The sequence below is a fragment of the Sorex araneus genome, chromosome 3 (assembly GCF_027595985.1).
Source record: "Sorex araneus isolate mSorAra2 chromosome 3, mSorAra2.pri, whole genome shotgun sequence".
In the NCBI taxonomy this organism is placed as follows: Eukaryota; Metazoa; Chordata; class Mammalia; order Eulipotyphla; family Soricidae; genus Sorex; species Sorex araneus.
Genome location: NC_073304.1, coordinates 167365750 through 167387306, shown reverse-complemented (window position 1 = coordinate 167387306; position 21557 = coordinate 167365750). Strand labels below are relative to the sequence as shown.

The window sequence follows — 21557 nt, the reverse complement described above, 5'->3', positions numbered from 1 at the left end:
GGCAAACTGGCAGCAAGACACATGAGATGACCCCTTGACCCCGCACCGCTGACAAGTCCTCAATGGCATAAATACCAGATAATCAATCACATGCCAGGAGGGCGAGTCCCCCTGCCCTCGGCCCAGCGCCGGGGTTTATGAGACATACACTGTAAATGGACACTGGCTTCTTAAGAGAGGCCCCTCGGCATTCCAGGGGCCGGCCATAATCCTGTAGCGGCCAGATCCTTGACCAGCTCGCTTTCCAGCTTTCATCGGGAGCTTAGAAAGGCCTTTCCCCTCCCAGCCCCCCCACCCCCACCAACCCGCCTCTGCTCCCTGGACTTCTGGTGTGAAATGAAGCCAAAGCCATCCCCCACCCCCCGCTCCCCCACATCCAAGAGGGGACCCTGGAAAATAACGCCAAGGATGAGAAGGAACGGGACCCGGAGCGGGTCCCCCACAAACCCTTCCTGTGATAGGGACGGGCAGGCAGGGACGGGCGCCTGTGGCAGGAGTCAGCAAGGATGTGTGTGTGTGTGTGTGTGTGTGTGTGTGTGTGTGTGTGTGTGTGTGTGTGTGTGTGTGTGCGGGGGGAGGGGGGGCAGGGGGCAGCGGGGAAAGAATCAGCGATGGTGGGCGGGAGTAACCATGGCCACACCTGCAGAACGCTTGGTCAGCACCTTCCACTGTTCTAAATATTTCACCCAGCAGCAATTTCCGACCTCACTCTGGAAGCGGATTCTGAGCTTTAGGCCCATTTCACAGATGAGAAAGCTCTTGCACACGGTACAAATGCTGTGCTGCGGGCCACACCGAGTACCAGGCGGGAAGAAGAAGCTCTAGGGAGGGGGGTGGGTAGAAGTACCTCCTCATCCTCTCCCGGCCCCCCACACTTCTGAGTTTCTGCCCGGAAGGGAAGATGCCGGAAATCAATCCCTCAGATTAACCAGCACTTTTAAGTCCGACGGTAGTCTGGTGGAGGGCGGCTTTAAAGGAAGTTCTAACGAACCGGAGCGTAAATATCAATATTTCATCTGAATAAAGTCAAATTTCCCAGACAGCCGAGAAGGAGGCTGGTTGCAGAGGAGGCCGGAGCTCGAGTCCAGTCCACAAAGGCTGATTCAGAAGCAGGGCTGGCTTCCCGGCCCCTTCCTGCCCTTCCTCCTACTCTGGGCCCGCAAGCTTAGCAACAGGCTCCAACCCAGAAGTGCCTCTGGCCGGAGTTTCCTCTGAACCTTTGCTCCCCGGCTCCCGAGAGAAGTTTACCGAGATCTTAAACCAGCCCTGGCCCCGAGAGGGGCGTGGGGGCAGGGAGATGCAGCTGAGTCTCTTGGTAACTCATTTCGATAATGCTTTTGTGTGCGGGGCCAAAGGTTAAATATGGCCACACTAATCCGCTTCTTCCAGAATTAAAACAGGGGAGATTTTTCTGTCGCTTAGCAAGAGGGGAGACATGGCACTGAGCACGCCCCCCCTGTCCTTCCCCCCCCTCCGGCCCCAAATGGGGCCGCCTGACTCAGTCTGACGTTCATTTGGACAGAGCATCCCCCTCCTGGCTGTACGCTTGGAGTTATTTATTATTAGGCCGGAGGTGAAAGGAATGCAAAGTGGCACTTAAAAACTAAAAGTCCCTCTGTGTCACCCCACCCCCTTCTAAAGAATTCTTCCCAAAAGGCCGGAGGAGGAGGAGGAGGAGGAGGAGGAGGAGGAGGAGGAGGAGGAGGAGGAGGAGGAGGAGGAGGAGGAGGAAACACATTGGAATCCAGCCCCCACCACACACAGAAATGGGGCACAGACACGCAGCCGCACCCACACACACACCCACACACGAGCTTGCTCTCTCAAAAACCATAATCACCGAATTACACTCTTACTTCCCACCCGGAGTGCCAAGGTTCCCCGAGTCTCACAGCAGGCCCCCTTTGGTGATGAGGTTTTGTAAACCCTCTCCCCTCCCCTCCCCTCCCCTCCCCTCCCCTCCCCTCCCCTCCCCTCCCCTCCCCTCCCCTCCCCTCCCCTCCCCTCCCCTCCCCTCCCCTCCCCTCCCCTCCCCTCCCCTCCCCTCCCCTCCTCTCTGGAGGAAGCACCTATAAGAACAAGTGCCAGCTCCCAAGTCTTGGGGCAAATCACAGCACCGGGGCTAGAATCTTCTTTATACCCCTGACTGGGGGAGACGCCCCTTTCTCGAGGACACGGGGCTCCCCTGACCCTGGGGAGACCCAGCAGAGGACACCCAAGGACTTCAAGGCCACAGTCGGGCTCCCCGGAGCCTGTCTCCTCGGGGGAAGGGAATGCTTCTTGTGAAGGGGCAGGTGAGGGGAGGGAGTCCTGGAGACAGCTGGACACTTCCTGGGCAGGCTCCTGCCCTGCCCTCCTCCCCTTCCTGCTTGGGGGAGCAGCCGCCACCCCAAAGCAGAGAAAGGTGCTCCCGAGGGAGGAGGTGGCCTTGCAAGCAATGATTGTCCAAATGCCAACAACCTGCTGCTTCCCAGAGCCTCGGGGTCAGAGGTCGGGACAGAGCACAAAGACCTTCCGGGCCGAACAGTCTGGAGCGGGGCCTCGAGTGGGGTGGGGAGGGGGCGTCTCCTGTCTTGCCCCCTTGTAGCCTTCCTTCGTCCACAAGCTCCCGACATCCCCCCAGAAAGACTGGATTAGGAAGAGGCCCCAGGCACTGGCTGGCTCAAGGATCACAGTCCCTGAACGGGCAGGGAAACGCAGCCCAGCGTCCAGCAGAGGAAGCAAAAATGCAGGACTGGGTGGGAGGCAAGGGGAGGGCACAGGCTAAGGTGCCCTGGGACCACAGGCAGCCTGAAGACAGACCATGGATGGGATCAGGTCAGGAGGGCAGTGAGCCTGGAACTTGCGCTTTCCACCTAATAAAGAAGCCCCTTCCTGCCCCCCCCCCCCGATGATCATTCTGGCCCCCAGCCCTCCCTCAGCACAGACGAACGAGTTCAGAAGTCTGAGAAGCTGGGAGCTGAGTAATTTGTTCAAGGCTAGAGTCTGCTGCAGTGGGCGGAGGCGAATCTGAATTCGGTCAAGAATAAATTCCACTCTTATTTTTTTTTGTGGGCGGGGGGGGAGGAAGGGTTGGGTCACACCTGGTGGTGTTTTCAGGCTACTCCTGGATCTGTGCTCAGAGGTTGCTCCCAGTAGTGATCAGAGGAACTACATGGTGTCAGGGATCCAACCGGGGGTGGCTGCATGTAAGGCATACACTCACTTTAAGCCAGGAAGCTCTTTTTACTGCCTGTGGTGTGAGCCACACAAGTACTTACTGAGTGACAACAGGTTCTGTGTTAGATGGGTGCAATATTGACTCAAGTATCTAACTCAGTCCCTAGCTCAGTATCTAATTCAAATGCCAAACTCAGTATCTAATTTAGTATCTTCACTTAGTACCTAACTCAAATAACTCTGTCCCTAATTTAAGTACCAAACTCAAATACTGAACTCTGTACTTAACTCAAGTACCCCACTCAGCACCTAGTTCTGCAACTTATTCAAGCACTAATCTCAGTACCTAACTTGAGTATCTAATTCACAGAGCACACGATGGCCAGCTGCTACAGGTAGGAGATGTTTGTGCACAACCAAAAGCACTTCCCACTGGTCACCTGGTGGGAGGAAATGAGAGGACGGACTAGCCTACTTGCAGCTACACAGAAAAACTCTGACTGGGCAGTTTCAGCTCCACTCACTGCAGACCAGCGTCAGAGACCAGCGTGCCAAGAGCTGGGGTCGGCGAGGGCTCACCTCCTGGTGTTCAGTAAACCCCCCTCCCTCTGGGTCCTCACATGGAGGGCAGGTGAGCATTCAAATTGTGGGGTTCCACCCTGGGGACCCGTCTCCATCTGCCTCACCACCACACCGGCAAGGTTCGTGCCTTGGCATCTAAACTCAGGGTACAGCGGGGTAGGGCGACACGTGTGGCCATATCAAGCAGAGACACAAGAGCCTCAGGAGATGCAGTGCCTGACTTGCATGCGTGAGGCCCAGGGTTTGAGCCTCATCCCTGCAGAGCTAGGTCCGAGCTCCAGACCCACCAGGCCCACTGCCAGGCCCCCTAGCATTCCAAGTGGTCTTCAGGCCCCTGAGCCTGAGGATTCCCTCACCCCACCCCGCTCCCCAAATCCATGTGTGTCTGGGAGTTCTGGGAAGGCAGAGGGGAAGGCCACGGGAGCATAGAGGAAAAAGTCAGAAGCTCCACAGACACCCATGTGGGCATGAGCAAGAGGAAAGGCGGAGACTGGTCACAGGTCACCTTCTGGGCCAGGTCATGGAGCTGGCTCTGAGCCCACCTAGTATCTCTCAACCCTGGTGATTCTCATGTACTTCCTGGGCATTCTAAAAAAATACCCATCTGAGCCCCCCCCAGTGAAGATGCTGAACCAATTTGATTTGGTGTAGGAGCCCCAGCTTGGTTGTGTGTGTGTGTGTGTGTGTGTGTGTGTGTGTGTGTGTTTAAAAACTCCCCCAAATGATTTTAATGTGTAGCTGGGGTAAGACAATGAGATCTTTGGAAAGATGCATGTGGGACCCGCAACATCTGGTGTGCGTTTTCGGTGCCAGAGCCGAGCCGAGCTTATGTAGGACAGAGAGCAGGAGGCCAAACACCAAAACCCGGGCTGGATTCTCCCGCCTGGCAGACGCCCCTCCTGGCACCTCTGATGGAAAACGGGGAGGATTCCCAGACAATGGGGCCCCTCGGGGTGCCCTCCTGAGGTTGCCAACGATACACCTGTCACACAGTTGCAGGACTCTGAGAAGGGACAGTGGGCGTGATGCACGGGGTTCCGGCCACCACACAAAGGAAATTCATGCAGATGGATGGGAGGCAGCATGAGACCACCGAGCTCCCCGGCACGTGTGTTTCATTGTCCTGTATCATTCTCTTTCAGAAACGTCTGCACAATGGTCAGCTTTCTGCAGCCAGGATGGCGTCCAATATCTCTGTTCTGTAAAAATGTGCAGGGTGGTGGCGGTGGCGTGTGTGTGTGTGTGTGTGTGTGTGTGTGTGTGTGTGTGTGTGTTAGCGTCCCCACAACAGCTCAGCAGGTGGTCCAGTCTGAGGCAGACTGGGCATCTGTACTGGCCTTGCTCAGGCCCCCTCAGGCTTGTCTCAGCCCTGGCAGCTCCCATGCAGCCCCCCCCCACACACACACACATGGGCAGAATGCCAAGGAGGGCTGTGTGTTATCGGAGTCGCCAACTCAGGACCCTGCCAGGCCCGGGGAGGGGATGACTTCAGGGAGGTGGGGATCCTGGAGAATGCGAGAGAGAATCACAGGATTCCTGGTTCTCAGCCACTGAGCATCTCCTGTCCCCGCTGGGTGACCCAGGATCTCTGTCATCTCGGACCCTCTCCAAGGACTCGGGTCACTCACCCAGCAGTGCCCAGCTCCACGCCTAGCTGTTTTGTTCTAGCAGTGTGCGCATGTCCAATTCACAAGCCCGAGTCAGCCTCTCCCACTCTGACCGCGCCCCAGTGCTGGCCAGAGTCCACAGAAGTGGTCGTTCCAGACCTTGTTTTTGGAAGTGGGGGTGCGTCCCTGCCAGAGCAGGCCTCTTCTGCACGGTGGCCAGACCTCCCCTAATATCCAGGAGCTAAGATGGGGGAAGAGGGAGAAGCTGCAAAGTATTCCGGGCCTGACAGGTCAGTGGCCAAGCCCACGCCCCCTGGACCACTTCCCTGTGGTGGGTGTTCCCAAATCTGCGGAAACTAGAGAAACACTCGGTGCCCCTTCATTTGTCAAAATCCTCAGCGTGTATTTCCCAGAGGAGAGAAGTCAGGGAGGCTCTGGGGCCCAAGGGGCAGCTTTCGGATGCCGAGTTTCCCCTTTCCAATTCCTGTAACTAAAATGAATATGGAAAAGATAATTACCTTTAAAACATACTTAATACTTGAACACATTATCTCTACCTGCAGAAAAAGAATGTTATCTGATGGGATCTTCCCCATAAGCTTAATCAAATTGCTATCTTAAAACTCTCTGGAGTCCTGTGAAACAGTAATAGAAAATCCGAGGCAGAGCCTGGAAGCATTTTATATTTGTTTGGTGGAGGGGAATGTGTATCCCATCTGACAATGGGCACTTAGCGGCGAAGTCATTTCCAATCTGAAATGGATCTTCTCCGAGTAGGGGCTGCAAACATTTCCTCTGACCCGAACCTACAATCCCTCCCTTTTGGGAACTTATTCTAATAACTCAGAGAAGGAAATTCCACCAAGAAAAGCCTTTCTCCTCCTGCTCCCCCGCCCCCTACCCACCCCACTTCCAACCCAGACACCTGTTTGGGGCCTTGTTCCTGTAGGAAACCTTCCCTCCTCGCGCCTAGAATGCTTAACATATGGAGATGATTAACTTGCTACTTAACTCTGGGTTTTAACTTGGCAAATAAATCGATGTCTGTATTTCCCTTGGTCAGCCCGAGCCCCCAAGCGCTATCGTTTGTTGAGTTAGGGGAGGGGGTCAATTACCAGTCCAGATACTGCCCAGGGCGACAGGCCGAGTGGCTGTTTGTAGGGTTGGAGTCAACTGAGGGAAAAGAGCCTTGAGGAGGACGGAATGGGGGACCGGAAATGCTCCTGGCACCTCAGGCCTGCCTGACATGGCCAGGAACAGAGATGCTCCCAAGGGCCTCCCAGGCAAGTTGGTCCTGGTGACAGGCTGGAACGGCCACGATCCACCAGAGGTTCTTGGGTTATGGGGTATCAAGGGGCCCATCCTCCCAGACTTAGGGAGCAAAGAGGGCAGCCCAGTGCCTAAGAAGGCCCATCAGGCCCCACTGACAAGCATGAAAGTGGTTGGGGAGATTCCTCGGGAATTATTATAGGCACCACCAAGATGCAGGTTGTCGGACATCCGAGTTGCAGATTAGGAACACATTCATGGCTATCATCACTCCATTCTTGGGTTTTCTCAGGGCCCCCTACACACAGGACCTGTGCCCTGGGTGGGCCTTCTCCTGTAAAGGCCGGCCAGCCCCATGTCCCCCTCACCCACCCTCCCTAAGGCAAGAGTGACACTTCGAAGCCAGGAGTTCTTTTTTCTCGAGAGCCACACGGAAGTCACCTCCTTCAGCTGACGGTCCCAACCTGATTCCTTCCTCTTCCTTGCTGCCCAGTTCTAGAGCCAAGGAGGTGGAAAGGCAAGGAGAGTTTTCCAAGTGCTCCTGTTCCTTGCTGCCTTCTATGTCTGGAGCAATCCCAGAGGCACCCCTGGAACAAACTGAAAATCTCAACCATTCCACAATGTAGAAGAGGGGCAGGGAGGGGGCGGCAAGCTGAGTCTATAAAAAGTCCTGATATACCTGGAAGTTATGTATCTAGGGACATAAATTCACACGCCATAAAATACAGTCTTTGGGAATATACAGCCCCATGTGTTTCACTGGACTCACAAAACCAAATCACTCTTGCCCACCAGGACAGAGTCCAGAACGTTTTCATTGCGTCTAAACACATTTCCATCCCCATGAACAGTCGCTCCCCTTAGCCGGTGGCAGCCCCACTTCCCTGCCGTGTCTGCAGGGTTGCTGTTCTGAACGTCTTGCTGAGGGAACCATTCCTAGCAGCCTTCTCCATGACGGTGTGGCTTCAACGCTCTCCATACTGGGAAATGTGTATCAACTCTGCCCGCCTCTTGATGACTGAATCATATTCCATTCCTTCCCTGGGTCAGGTTTTACTTATCCATCAGCTGACGGGCACTGGGGAGTTTCTAATGTTTTGGTTATGAGGACAATTCAGTGATCAACATTCCTGTATGCATTTTTGGGTGGCTGCATGCTTTTCAATTCTGTTGGGTTGGAGATTGGCTTTTAAAACTAAATTCGTCTTCAAAGGCAGCCATTTCTCTCCCATATTTAAAAAAGAGAGAGAGAGAGAGAGAGAGAGAGAGAGAGAGAGAGAGAGAGAGAGAGAATACAGAGGTTTAAAAGCTGGTTTAAAAGAGCTGAGGCTTTCAAATACTATACCTGGGTTCAGAGGAAGCAGCATCTTGTCTCTCTTTCCCCAGAGGGTCTCAATAGCAGAAACTCATGTTATCCTGAACCCCCATTATATGCCCAGGGCCACTCCTGGCACTGCTCAGAGGCCCTTGTGGGGCTGGGACCAATCTCAGGGTCTTGAACACTAGGTAGGCCTGTACTCTACCACTCGAACTGCATCTCTGGGCCATGAATACACATTCCTACGAGGTCCTCTGCTTCTCCACTCTGGGGACCACAGCATCCCACCTATACCCCCTCCCCCAAATCTCACTAGCCCTGTTTTCTCTCTAAGCAGGAATCTGCACTTCAGCAGCTGAAATATTTATGTTGCCTTTCTAAATATTTGCATTATTTAGCCTCCAGTCTATGAAATATTTACCTTGTTTGCTTCTCTCACCCCTACCCCAATATCTGCATTATTTACAGTACAACGAGGCGAGTGTCAACGCGTGTGCATTTTCCCTGCTTGCCCTGTGCTGCTGGGTCTGAGCGGAGCTGAGAGTCTCCTTATCCCAGTCACAGCCCTGGGGTATAGGAGATAAGCCCCTTAGGACCTGGGGCATCACTGCAGAATTTTCTTGGGGGTAGATCTGCATGCCAAGTGTGAGCCCCTTTTCTGTTGGCCTCTATCTGCTCATGAAGAGCAGCTGCTTGAGCCTCCTTACCCTAAGCCCACCGCCTCAGGTGAGACGTCAGTCATCACTCCTGCTGCCCCCATCCTCTGCCCTTGCTGGCCAGGGGTGAGCAAGTGGGGACTGAGAGCCAGCCTGAGTCCATTCGCAGGTGCCAGCCATGGGGACTAGGGTTCTGCCAGTGTCACTGAGAAACTGAGTTTGGAGCTCGCTGCCTCGTACCTGTCACCTGTCACCTTGTCTTTCCCTTTTCTTCTCCATGGAAAAGCCGAGAGACAGAAGGGAGGTTTCTGTTATTTATGAGGCTTCCTTCATTCTGAGAAGTGTACTAGGAGTCCACGCTGTGGCTGGAGAGATGCAAAGGGCTGCAGGGAATCCCGTACAATTACTGCCTCCCCGAGTCTGGGGACCAAACTTTCAGGTCTGCCCTGCAGGTAGAGCACTGTTGGGGAAATCTCTCTTGGGAACCCCCAAATCCATGCCCCCCAAAAAAGCAATCATGATTGCTATTGATTTTACTCCTGTTATTATCAGCTTTGTTTTTAACCCTAGCATGGCTCTGCACTCAGGAATTACTCCTGATGGAGCTCAGGGGACCGTATGGGATGCCGGGGATCAAATCCAGGTTGGCTGCATGCAAGGCAAGTACCCTGCTCATTGTACTTACTATATAGTGCTCTGGCCCTAGTAGCCATCATTACATAATAAAAATATTAAGATGTCCTTTTCATTATTATTCAGAGGGAGGGAGAGAGAGAGAGAGAGAGAGAGAGAGAGAGAGAGAGAGAGAGAGAGAGAGAGAGAGAGAGAGAGAGAGAGAGAGAGAGAGAGAGCACAGTAAATAGAAGTCCCTTTTGCCCCGTGGTTTCATTCTCTAACAATCCCCATTTAGAGGTTAGAACTTCAGAGGCCCTTCCGGGACCCGGCTTCTGTGTACCACAGTGAATGGGCTCCACGCAAGGACCTATTTTCTCTAGCCAGCTTTTCACACAACGCCACTGGGGCCCGCTCCCTGTCAGCTCCTGTAATTAACAGATTCCTTACCTTTGGGCATTGAGCTTGTTCTCAATGTGCAGTAATTACATATAAGGTTGCCATCAGCATCCCTAGGAGAAGTGAAAAGATTGATCTTGGGGACTCGAAGGGGCCAAGATGGGCATGAAATACAGGGCTCGGGGGCATCAGCTTTGTCCTGGGGTGGCCACCCCTGGCAGACATATTCCGGCCGGGCAGGAAGCCCCGTTCGAGTTTTCTACAGCCCTCCCTAAGCTAAGTTAGTTGGCTCTGAGCAAATGCCAGCAGAAGGAGGACTGGTCTGAGTCAGGGTTTTCTCTTGCTCCTCTTCCTCCTCTTCCTCCTCCCTCCACCCCCCTCTGGTACCTCTACTTACCCTGCTTCTGTTTTGAATCTCTAAAATGATGTGACAAGTTAATGATGGTACAATTATCTAAATGTTTAACAGACATGTTATCTAAGTGAGTCGGATTGAGATTCTATCCCGCTGACAATAAACATCAATGGTGGAGCAGAAAGCGTTAGGCAAATTATAGCAAACCCTGCAATTTCAATGCTATTAAATTTGGAGGAATAACAGCCTTGAGGCCTGTAAACTCTGAATAAAATAGGCCCTTGTGTTTGTCCAACTATTAAATCAAAATGCTACCAACATCCTAGGAAAAAAAAAAAGGCGATTTATGACTTTTCAAGTTTCAGTTACACATGGGCTTTTATTAACTCCTTTCTGTCAGGGGCCACCAGGGCGAAGGGACAGCGGGACGGGAGAGAAAGGGTGCTGGAAAGTGGAGCTGGAGAGAAGGGCAGAAAGGGGAGAACCTGGGACAGGCAGGGACAGCGGGAGGGGAGCCAGAAGCGGGGGTCCCACTCTATGGACAGTGTTGCAAGAAAGAAACAGCAAGGACGAGGTGACCCCGGAAAAGCCTTCATTCACCGCTGTGCCCAAACTGAACCCCAACCCCTCCCTTTCAATCCCTCTGAGCCGTGAGCCCTCGTCAGTGACGGGGACGTGATCCTGTCCCGGGTAACTGTCGCCCTGCTGAATCATTATTAAACACAGCCAGGCAAGGCCCAGTCCTTTTGCATGTGCACAGGCCAGGCCCAGAGCACGTTCTCAAATCTCAGTTTCCACCACAGTTCCTGCTTCAATATTGTCTTCAGATACAGTAGCAGGCCTAATCCCTCTCTAGGCCCAAGCCTCCATGTCAAAGATGACCGTGTCCTCTGAGAGGAATGGTACGGAGGCCCTGACAGAGCTGCAACCTGCGAGGGTTGCCAGGCACCCGGGCACCAGGCTCCTGGCCACCACCGGTTATGACTTGAGGGAGGCTGAGAAGCAGAGCCACGTGTCCTGGGTCACAGACAGAGCCAGCCCCTCCTATGCCAGTGCTGCTTCTGGAGCTCCTGACGAGGGGGTCATTGCCAACTGCCAGAAGGTCCTATGGGGGTGTCATGTGTGGGGCCCAGACTGGTGCCCATGTCCAGCATGGAGGAGCAGATGACCAGATGTCTCTTGATAAACGTGCTCCCCCCTATAACGACTACCTACCGCTGGCCCCGCCTCCCCCTTCCACCCTCCTCCCCTCCCCCACTCAGGCAAACGTTGTGATGCCCTTACAGTGCCATCCCGAGGAGCACTGTGCCCTGAAGGGGGTCAGTGAGACCCTGTGAGTCCACAGTGGGCGTCTGTCCCGACTCTAGGCTTTGTGGGATGATGACGCATCTGCCGAGTCCCGCGTAACTCTGGCTGCGGCTGCAGACTGGGGAGATGGCATGTGGGGGGCACAGGGGTAAGGAGCCCCTCAAATTTCCAGTCCTTCTAGAAACTGCTTAGTAGCCAGAGAGACAGGACGGGGGTGCTGATGGCATTTGCTTTGCATGTGGCCAACCTGGTTTATTCCCCAGCACCCACAGTCCCCCCAAGGCCCAGGCAATCCCTGAACATGGCGTCCTGGGACCCTGCCAGCCCTGCTGACCCAGAATCATCAGGAGGGGTGCCCTGGGCCTCCTGAACAGGTGGAGGACACTCCCCCACCCCACAAAAAACAAAAAACAAAACCTCTTAAAGGGCCAGAGAGATAGTGCTCCAGCCCTGGAGTGAGGCTTTCAGGAAATGGCAGTCCAAAGCACCCAAGGAGCACAGGTATGGTGCGACCTTCAGCCAGGTGCATCCATTCCACCTCATGGCTCATTTATGTCACCCAGGAGGGCAGGGACCCAGCATTGCATATAGGATCTGCATCGGAAACGCTGAGAAACTTGGTAAGTGAGAGAAGAATGGATGCAACCAATTACTGCATAGGCCCCTCGGACCTGCACCAAACCCAGACCACTCATTTGGCCAGGCTGGGCGACTCCCTGGGGGGCTGGAGGACTGAGCTGGGCTGCTCAGGGACATGTCCATCCATCCAATTCTACCTGAGTCCTGTTTCTTGGAAGAGTCCCATAAGCGTTGTACCCACGACTCCTAGTCCCAGGAACGACCAGCCTGGGCACTTCTATCTGCCTCTTCTCTTTCCCAGTGTGTGTCGTGGAGGAGGGCCGGACACTAGGATGCCCAGTTCCTGAGGGCAGCCTGCCAAACTTCTGAGCCCTCCAGAGAGGTGGCCCAGTGCAGTCTTGGCCCTGTGGCTCCTCTAGCTCCGAGCTGCCACCCGTCATCTGTCTACTTACTGGTGGATGCTGGTTGCTCTGGGCTTTCTGGACCCCAGGGCCTTCGAGAAATTCTACTAAGTCTGCCCGGCAAGCAGATGGCCATAGAGGAGCCAGGAGCACATCCTTCCCAATTCTCCAACCACACTCAGCAGGCCCAGTGATGTACCATCTCCACCAAAGCCGGACAGCTGGTTGCCCCTCCCCCCTTTCCTTCTCCTAGCACCTGTCCAGGGTGGGGTGGGGGCTGAGAGAGCGAGATGGGTGCCCTGATCCTCCCCACTGGGTGAACTGTCAGACAGAAGGCTCACGAGGCCCTCGCAGAATGGCACCATGGATGCCCCCTGGCCTCCAAAGGCTGAGCTGGAGACATTCACGCCAAGATGAGCACGTGTGGCCACAGTGGGGCTGGCCTCTGGGTCCTGGGACTAGAACCCAAGGTTTGGGTCACTCATGTATAAAACCCCTGAACTTGACATGTGGCTTCAGCTCTCACGGAGCCCCCCTTCCCTGGAGCCAGGAGAAGGCTGTGGGTCCTGGGATGGGTCTCCAACAAGCCCAGTGAGTTAAGTCCTCGTAGATCATCCTATCCTCTCTCTGCCCTGCCTCTTGCCACATTCCTCACCCTCCCCCCAGTCTCCCTAAGCCACACACATCAACACTCCCCCAGCCTTCCTAGAGTGCCCCCACAAGTGGGTGGGCCACCCTACATCGCCCACACATGAATTAGAAGAGTTGATGGGCCCTAGAGGTGACCTCGAGGCCACCTCGCTAAGAGTTCCTCTCCCCGCACAGGGCGCTCTGAAGATGGGACCCCCTTAGCTGCAGCTCAGCTGCCTCTGCCCTCTAATTAACACCACCCAATTCCATCTGTTGCCCCAGGCGGGTTCGAGTCCCAAATGGGGATGTACAGTGGCCCGAACAACATTATGATTTGTAAAACCCACTCCTAATTAGTTTGACTTTGAATAAAGAGGGTAATTATTTTTAAATTTATTAACTGCTGCCTGGCCGGAGAAGTTTCCAGATCAAATGACATGGAGAAGCTATTTCTGTGCAGTGATGCAGCAATTTATATTACTGATCGGTCATTAAAACCTCTGGCACAAAACCACTTGTGTTTCCTGAGCCAAGATAGTGTCCATGTGTCAAATTTCAAACCCAGAGTATAAATTAAGCCATTAATGGTATTTATCAGTTTATCTGGACTCAAAGAACTACTTACTATTTTAGGACGCTCCTGATATAGAACGCGAGCGGTACACTGGGCGTGCAAGTGAGTGCATCCGTGTGTGTGCTTTCTCGCACTTTTTTTTTAATTTCACTCCGGAGGGAGGGGGGGAAATTCTGATGTGTAAATGAAGTACAGGCATCTTCAGGAGCTGCAGAGCTGTTAATTCCTCACTGCCTGCAACCCAAACAGTTTGGAAGCAGCCGTGTTTTGCAATATGTATTTGTCATAATATAAAAGGTGTAAAGTGATCTCTGTTTATCTCCTCAAAGTCTCCGCTGTACCCAAACAGAAAACTGAAGTGTGACAACAGCATGGAGCGCAGCCGGGCGCCGTCACCACAGCCTGGCTTTGCAGAGCGCCAGCCTGGACCCACGGAGCTCTGGGGGTTGGGGTGGGGGGAGATGGGGGCGAATCGGGGCGAGAGGACAAGGAGAGGTCACCCAGGGCAGGACAGGAATTTAGGTTTAAGAGAGGTGGAAAGGAGGAGAGGTGAAGGCATGGTTGAGTTTGGCTGAACTGGAATGGGAATTTACTCTCTGCAAAATCCCGTCTCGAGTCTCGGGGCTCCTTGTAAGAATGACACCCCTCTGACTCTCTGCCCGTGCAGGCTCTGTGAATACCGACGTGTTGTGTTTCCTTCTGGGACAGTGTCCTGGCCCAGGACGAGGACAGGGCTGTTTTGTTAGTGACAGTTCCTAGTTAAATAGGTCACAGGGATCTGCACAAGCCTTGCACAGACTATGGCCAGGAGCAAAAGGATTTCTGAACAGGTTCTCCCAGAACCACGTGCCCACAGATAACACAGTCACAACACAGGCAGCAGGGTTGAGAAGTAAAGCTAACACGAACATTGGTGTTGGGTCAGATTCCATCAGGAGGAATCGCTCCCTCCATTATCCCACCTGTTAAATGGGTGCAATAGACCTGTGTTGCAAACCATAATGCACAGAAGGCAAAGGAGAGAGAGAGAGAGAGAGAGAGAGAGAGAGAGAGAGAGAGAGTAAGAAGGAAAGTGCTTCCCATAGAGGGAAGCTGTGGGTTGGGGGTGGGGGGCGGGGGCGCTGAGGGAGGGTGGTGGGGAAATGGGGGACATTGGTGGTGGGAAATGGACACTGGTGGAGGAATGGGTGTTGGATCACTGTATATGACTGAAACCCAATTATGAACTGCTTTGTAATGGTCTATATCACGGATATCCAATTAAAAAATTTTTTTAAAAAAGTAATGTGGAGGGGCTGGAGCGATAGCACAGCAGGTAGGCCATTTGCCTTGCACGCGGCTGACCCGGGTTCGATTCCTAGCATCCCATATGGTCCCCTGAGCACCGCCGGGGCGATTTCTGAGTGCAGAGCCAGGAGTGACCCCTGTGCATCGCTGGATGTGACCCAAAAAGAAAAAACAAAACACAACAACAACAACAAAAGTAATGTGGAGTTCATGCCCAATTCAATCAGCTTAATCAATGTCTGAATAAATACAGTACTCCTACATTAATAAACAAAAAAGGTGCACATTTGTGGAATATAAAGTAAAATAATAGGAGAATAACACCTAAGAATAGTAGAGATAAGGGCCAGGAGGATCGTCCCATGGCTTGGAAGCCGATCTCATGTGCTGGGGGAAAAGGCAGGAGGGAGGGAGAAGAGACCACTAAGTAAATGATGGTTGGGGGGATCACTCGGGATGGTAGATGTGTGCTGAGGGTAGACTATGGACTAAACATGATGGCTGTTAGTGCCTATATTGCAAACCACAACACCCAGAAGGAGAGAGTAAGAGGGAATGTGTCTGTCACAGAGGCAGGGGGTGGGAAGGCGGGGTGGAGGGAGGGACACTGGGAACATTGGTAGTGGAGAAAGGGCACTGGTGGAGGGATGGGCACTCAAACATTGTTCGATTGAAACGGAATCACAAAATTTTGTAAGTCTGTAACTATCCATAGTGATTCACTAAAATTTAAAAAATTCTAAAAAAAATGGGTGCAATGGATGAGCACATTTTCTAACTAAGGCTTGGGAACTACAAGCAGCATTTCCACAGCTGCAACTCTCCCCGGGATCTCTGGACCTTTCTAGAGCTCCTTCCTGTGCTCTAGCTCCCTGGCTCCGCCTCTGTGTGGCTTTTCCCATCCAAAGACTGAGGAGTCTCCAACAACTCCTCTGCTAGAACAGTGGCCAGGAGATTTTAGGTTGTGCCTGACCATCCAGGGTGAGAGGTGGACTAATCGGGGTTCCGGGCTCGCCATGACCCAATAGGCTCTGCCATGTGTGAGGAGGGAGTCCTCACGACCAGTGTCCCCCACCCCTGGTAAGGCTTCCATGGGCTCTGCCCTTGCCTGAGCCATGTTTGAGGGGCACGAGGTGGTGGAAGGTGGTCCTGGGGTGTGGGGGTGTTGCAAAGCCCCCACCCAGATGGAAAGTGGGTCATGCCCAGAGCATGCCCCGCCACCTCTCACCCCTAATCTCTATCCATTTCCTCCCTTCACTCCCCTTCTCAACCCCCCTTATTCAGCCCAGAGATAAAGGAGGGGTCTGGAGTCAGCAGCAATAAGAAGCATCTGCGCTAGAACCTTCCACAGGGGAGAACAACTAAGAAGTCAAGGTTAGTCACTTCCTGGGGGACGGAATCAGTGGTTCAGACTCTGACGCTTTCCAATCACATGTGCCACAAATTCCCTTTTCTGTGTTTTTAATGTTGTTTGAATTTTCTTTTTTGGGGGGGAAGGGGAAGAGCACATCTGGCAGTGCTCAGGGGCTACTTCTAGCTTGGTGCTCAGGGTCACTCCTGGTGGTGCCAGGGGTTGAATCTGCAGAGCAAAGCACATGCACCACCTCTCAGCCCTTCAAGCTATCTCCTTAGTCCCTAAGTTCCCCTTTCTAGAAAGTGGTTGGCAACCCTCAAGCTCTTCTGAATTTCATCATACCCAGAGTGACACTGGCCCTAAGACAGCACCTGACTTTCAAAGCCGCCAGGGGAACACCCAGGGTCTAAAACAATGTCACGAGTCCCACCGATTGGCACCCTGGAAAGTGGCTAAAATGGCAAACGTGATGGCACCTATATTTCACCACACGTTTATGAGTGATGAATCCAAAGCCAATGAGCTGTACACCTCAATCAGGTGAACTGGGCAGCGCCTCTGACAGTTATCCCGGTAACGCTGCTGGGACAGAGAGAGGACAGAGGGATGGCATGCGTGGAGCACTGCCCCGTCTCGGCGGGCGCCCACACACAGAATCCTGAACTCCCGTGCTGCCTCTCCTGGGGCGCAGCCTCCCACCCCTGCCCTGGTCTTGGCTCGAGGGGCGTTAGTTTTCTGCTGTGCAAATTGATCTAGATGAAGGACAGTGCTAAGTTGTTTCACAACCTGCCCTTAGTCCTCCCCACCTTAAAAAAAATTTTGTTATTGAATCACAGTGAGATACACAATTACAAGGATATTCATGGTTGAGTTTCAGTCATATAATGTTCCCAGAATACATTTGTGTGTCTAGACTCAGCGTTTCCTTTCTGTTTTTCGTTTTTGGGGGCCACACCCAGCAGCGCTCAGGGCTAACTCCTAGATCTCTACTAGGGAATCACTTCTGGCGGGGCTCAAGGTACCCTTTGTGGTGCCAGTGATGGAATCTGGGTAGGCTTCTTGTGCAGCCATATATGCTCTTCTAGCTTTCCAGCCCTGAGTGCCTGGCTCTTTGACATATAGTTTACATACCATAAAGGTTACACAATGATTTTTTTTTAAAGTTTAAAATAGATCTGAAAATATCAGCATTTCAGAACCCACTAGCGCTGAGGGACTAACTCTCCTAGTTACCGACACCCACTAATTAGCTTCCTGTCTGCAGAGTGACTGTCCTCCACAGATGTTTCATACAAATGGAAACATGTGACATGGATTCCCTTCTGGGAGTCCTTTTGTGCCTGAAATTTTTAGGATTCATCTATAATCAAGTTCCATACTTCATTCCTTTTTTATTGCTGAATAATACTCCATTGGGTGGAAAAAAAAAAACCTTTCTGTGTCTTTCCATTCATTAACATGTGAGCACGGGTTTCTGGCCCTACCTAAGTTTCAGCTGCAGGAGCTACTGCTATAAACATTCGTACCCGTGATTCTCTGGAGATGTTTTCTTTCCTCTTGGGCATCTACAGAGGAGTGGTACGGGGTCGTCTGGTAACCCAGGTTTAACCTATTGAAGCTCTTCCTTCTGATTTTCAAGGTGGTGACACATTTTACATTCTACCAGCCGCATAAGAGAGTTCCACATCCTCAAAAACACTTACTTATATTAGTATTTTCCATCACAGACGCATCTGGGTGTAAAACACCACCTGATTCTCATTTTGATCAACGTTTGCCTTCTAGCTAGTGATGCTGAGTCTCTCAAGGGCCACTGAGTCTACTTTTGGAGAAATGTCCATGTTGGATCTTTTGTGTATTTTTGAGTCATTGATATTTTTATTATATATAATTGAATAATTTATTACTTCACTTTTAGTATGTGGTCTTCTTTTAATGAATATTTTCTAGTACACATCTCAGATGTATGATCTGCAAATATTTTATCTTTGCCCCAGTCCCCTTCGCTGGGCCACTAGCACCTGATGAACACAAGCCAAGTTCCTCATGGCCAGAGTGATAGTCTAGTGAGTAGAGGTGCCCTGCACACAGCTGAACCAGGAGGAGTGATCTCTGAGTGCAGAGCCAGGAGAAAATAATGAGCACCCTATCACCAATCTCCCCACCAAAAAAACCCAAAAGCAAGGTTCCTCCTCGCCAGGGTTAGAGAAACACACCTAACATCTCTTTTTTTTTCTCAGGGGGAGCATGCAGGCTTGGGGAGATTCGCTGTTTAGGAGGCCACAGTGAGCACATTGCTCAGAATTTCGACCCCACCTCCCACCTTCTTGCAGCTTGTAGCCCTCCACCACTGCTTCTCAATGTGTCCAGCATCAGAGCGCTTCTAAGTCCGAGCATCCTTCACCCAGACTGCCCTCCCCCTCCCCAGTGGACTCTGTCCAGATGTTCTCTTTCCTAGAATGCCTTCCCTGAGCACTTTATCTGAAGCACCACCCATCACTCCGTTTCCCCCTCTGGCACTGCCGTCGCGTTTGCCCTCCTCTGCTCTGAGACTCTCAGTCCCGAGAGGGGCAGAGACACCAGCTATCCCATGAGCCACTGCTTCTCATGCACCTGCGGTTGGACATCCTGTAAGAACTCAACAAATAGATACTAAATATCATCTGCTTCTAACTTGAAGTGCTACAAAGAGTCACACATTCCCTAAGGCACTTAAAACCATCTTCCTTCCTCAGTCCCTGTACAATGCCATGTTGAGGTGGGAACTACCCTTCTGTCCCCTTCCTAACGGGAGAGGCCTCATGGAGAGTGGACATGCTGAGTCTGTGGCTTCACTGACAGAGGAGGCAAACCTTGGGCAGATGCAAGCAGAGAAAGCCACAGGACTTTTGCTCCCGCTTCTCCCACCAGATTCCCAGCCTGCTGCTCCCTTGGACCCCAGTCTCTCTCATCAGTGACCTGGGAACACTCTCTTCCATGCAAGACGGGTCCCAGGAACTCGAGAACACTGAGACAAATGTCCCACTCACGACGAATCAGTGCCATGAGGATGAAGATGAGGGGGACGATATCCTCATCACCAAGGGGTGGGGGTGCTCTGGATCCCAACAAGACGGCGCTGTGGGCTAACCCTGGACCACAGCCTCCCTGGTCTGGCACCATCTGCTTCCTTTTAGACTCTGGCTTGGCTCTCACGGAGGCAGGCCCAGCCACGGATGCTGCGGAGTTAGCCAGATGTGTGAGGGATTTCCCGACCATCCGTGCAGGGCCTGGGGAACTTTCTAAGGCCCCAGCAAGACTCAGGATGCGCTCGAGTCTCCAGGGATTCTGGTCCCCGAGATCCGGGATGCTGCCATGTCCCGTGGAGCAAAATCAGACAGTAAACTCCTTCCCTCCTCGCGCTGAGGGGTGCCCTCTCCCCCTGGGCTCCCCCGGGACAGCCTGCCCACCCCATGTTCTGGAAAGAGGGTGCCACCACCCACAGGCCGATAGGGCAGGAGGACCCCGAGGGGAGGACGGTCCACTCACCAGTGTGTGCCTGTCTGTGCGTCTCCAGCGCGTCCTCCTTTGAAAACTGGGCCCCGCACTGGTCGCAGACGAAGGCTTTGGCCCCCGCTGAAAGAAAGGGAGGGCGGTCAGTTACCCCTGCATTCCTGGTCCCCGGACAACGGGGGGTCTGGGCTAAAACCAAGCAAGGAGATACTGGGACAGGGGGTGGCTGGTGGGGGGCCCAGATGCCAGCCCAGCCTCCCCCACGATGGTGCCCCACCAACTCCCGAGACCCCGTCCATGCCAGGGAGAAGAGGGGTCCAAACCAGAGGAGCCAAGTCAGAGACGGAGGGAGCAGCCCCAGGAGAACTGGGATTCTGAGGGGCTGGCGCCAAGAGGCAGGAACGGGAAGGACAAATGTTCCCCCAAAGAGACAGACAGACAGACAGTTCCCCCTGACCCCAGACAGCACTGAAGACACACCCGGGTAGGGGCGCACGAGGGACACAGCAGGACTCAGCTGCCTCCTTCTCCCAAGATAACCCTGGCCACTGGCTGACCCTAATCTCACTGTACCCCCCCGTCCAGCCACCTCCTGCACCTGACCCTTGACAATCCAGAGAGACGCTTGAGGCTTCAGGCGTCATGAGGCCCAAGCACCACGGTGACCCGGGCACCTCGCTGTGGTGGTCCCGGTGCTCCCCAGCCCCACGGTGCCCTCGGGTCCAGCCTGGAGGAGACATGCCCTGCCTTACTGCCAGGCTGTGAGCACCACTGCAGCTCCCCGGCCTCAGATGCTCACGTCGGCCCTGGAAATAGGAGCCTCCCCTCGTGTGCCCCTACCCGGGTGCAGCTGAGCCAACACCCTACGGGTCTTGCTCTCTCCTGCCAACTCTCTGGGGTCTCCTCACCACACAGGAGTTTCCTGAGCTTCCCGCACAACTCCCAGACACACATGGTCTCCTGCACTCCTGCCTCACCCCATATGGGGCGGGGGGCATAAGTCCTCCCAGTAGAAACCATGCAGCCCAGGAGATCCACTTCAAGATCAGAGCCCCTTCTGCAGGAACCTGACTGGCAGGCCCCGATGTCCAGAGAGGACTTTTAATTGTATTTTGTTACTTATTTATTTATTTTATTTTATAAAGTAGTTCACAATATTTGATTACGTTTGATATTCAAACACCAATCCCACCACCATTACACCTGCCCATGACCATATTTTGGATGTTTCCATCCCGAACCCCAACCCCAGCCCCAAGGCAGAACTGAAATATATTTTATTTTGCTTGTTATGAAAGAATCTCCTCATTGGCCACCCTCCAGAACTCACGGTTGCTTCTCCCAGAAGGGAGCATAAAATGAGGCCCCCATAACCATGCCACCGGACTCCACGCCAGGCTATTTTCACTCAAGGCACCCCAGAGAGGGTAAAGTGACAGTCCTCCCTGCCCCAAGGGGCCCAGCCCCAGCAGACGACCTCCACTACCCAACCGCCGCCATGCTCCAGGCCACTTTCCACACACTTGGGCTGAGCCTCACACATGAGTGAACATATTCCTGGAATGCGCGGCCACAAAGCAGATGCATGACACATCATCATAGAGGGAAATAAATATATATGCCTCTCGGAGAGCCCGGTAAGCTACCGAGAGTATCCTGCCTGTACGGCAGAGCCTGGCAAGCTCCCCGTGGCGTATTCGATATGCCAAAAACAGTAACAATAACAGGTCTCATTCCCTTGACCCTTGAAGAAGCCTCCAATCATTGGGAAAGATTAATAAGGAGAGGCTGCTAAAATCTCAGGACTGGGATGAATGGAGATGTTACTGGTGCCTGCTCAAGTAAATCGATGAACAATGGGATGACAGTGATACAGTGATACAGTGATTGTTATGAAAAACCACTGAAAATGCTCCAGAAAAGTTTCCTTAGAGGAAAGAGTATGAAGATTGTATTTCACCTAGGGGCCATTAAG

General features: G+C 53.1%; 1 protein-coding gene across 2 annotated transcripts in view; it reads right to left on the bottom strand.

Annotated features, from left to right (window-relative positions):
• ZBTB16 (zinc finger and BTB domain containing 16) overlaps positions 1–21557 on the bottom strand; it is a 182776-nt gene that overhangs the window by 39304 nt on the left and 121915 nt on the right. For both annotated transcript variants that reach the window (XM_055129851.1, XM_055129852.1), the window contains exon 4: positions 19619–19705. In XM_055129851.1, the coding sequence (XP_054985826.1) occupies positions 19619–19705 (87 nt within the window). The remainder of the gene's footprint in view (positions 1–19618; positions 19706–21557) is intronic.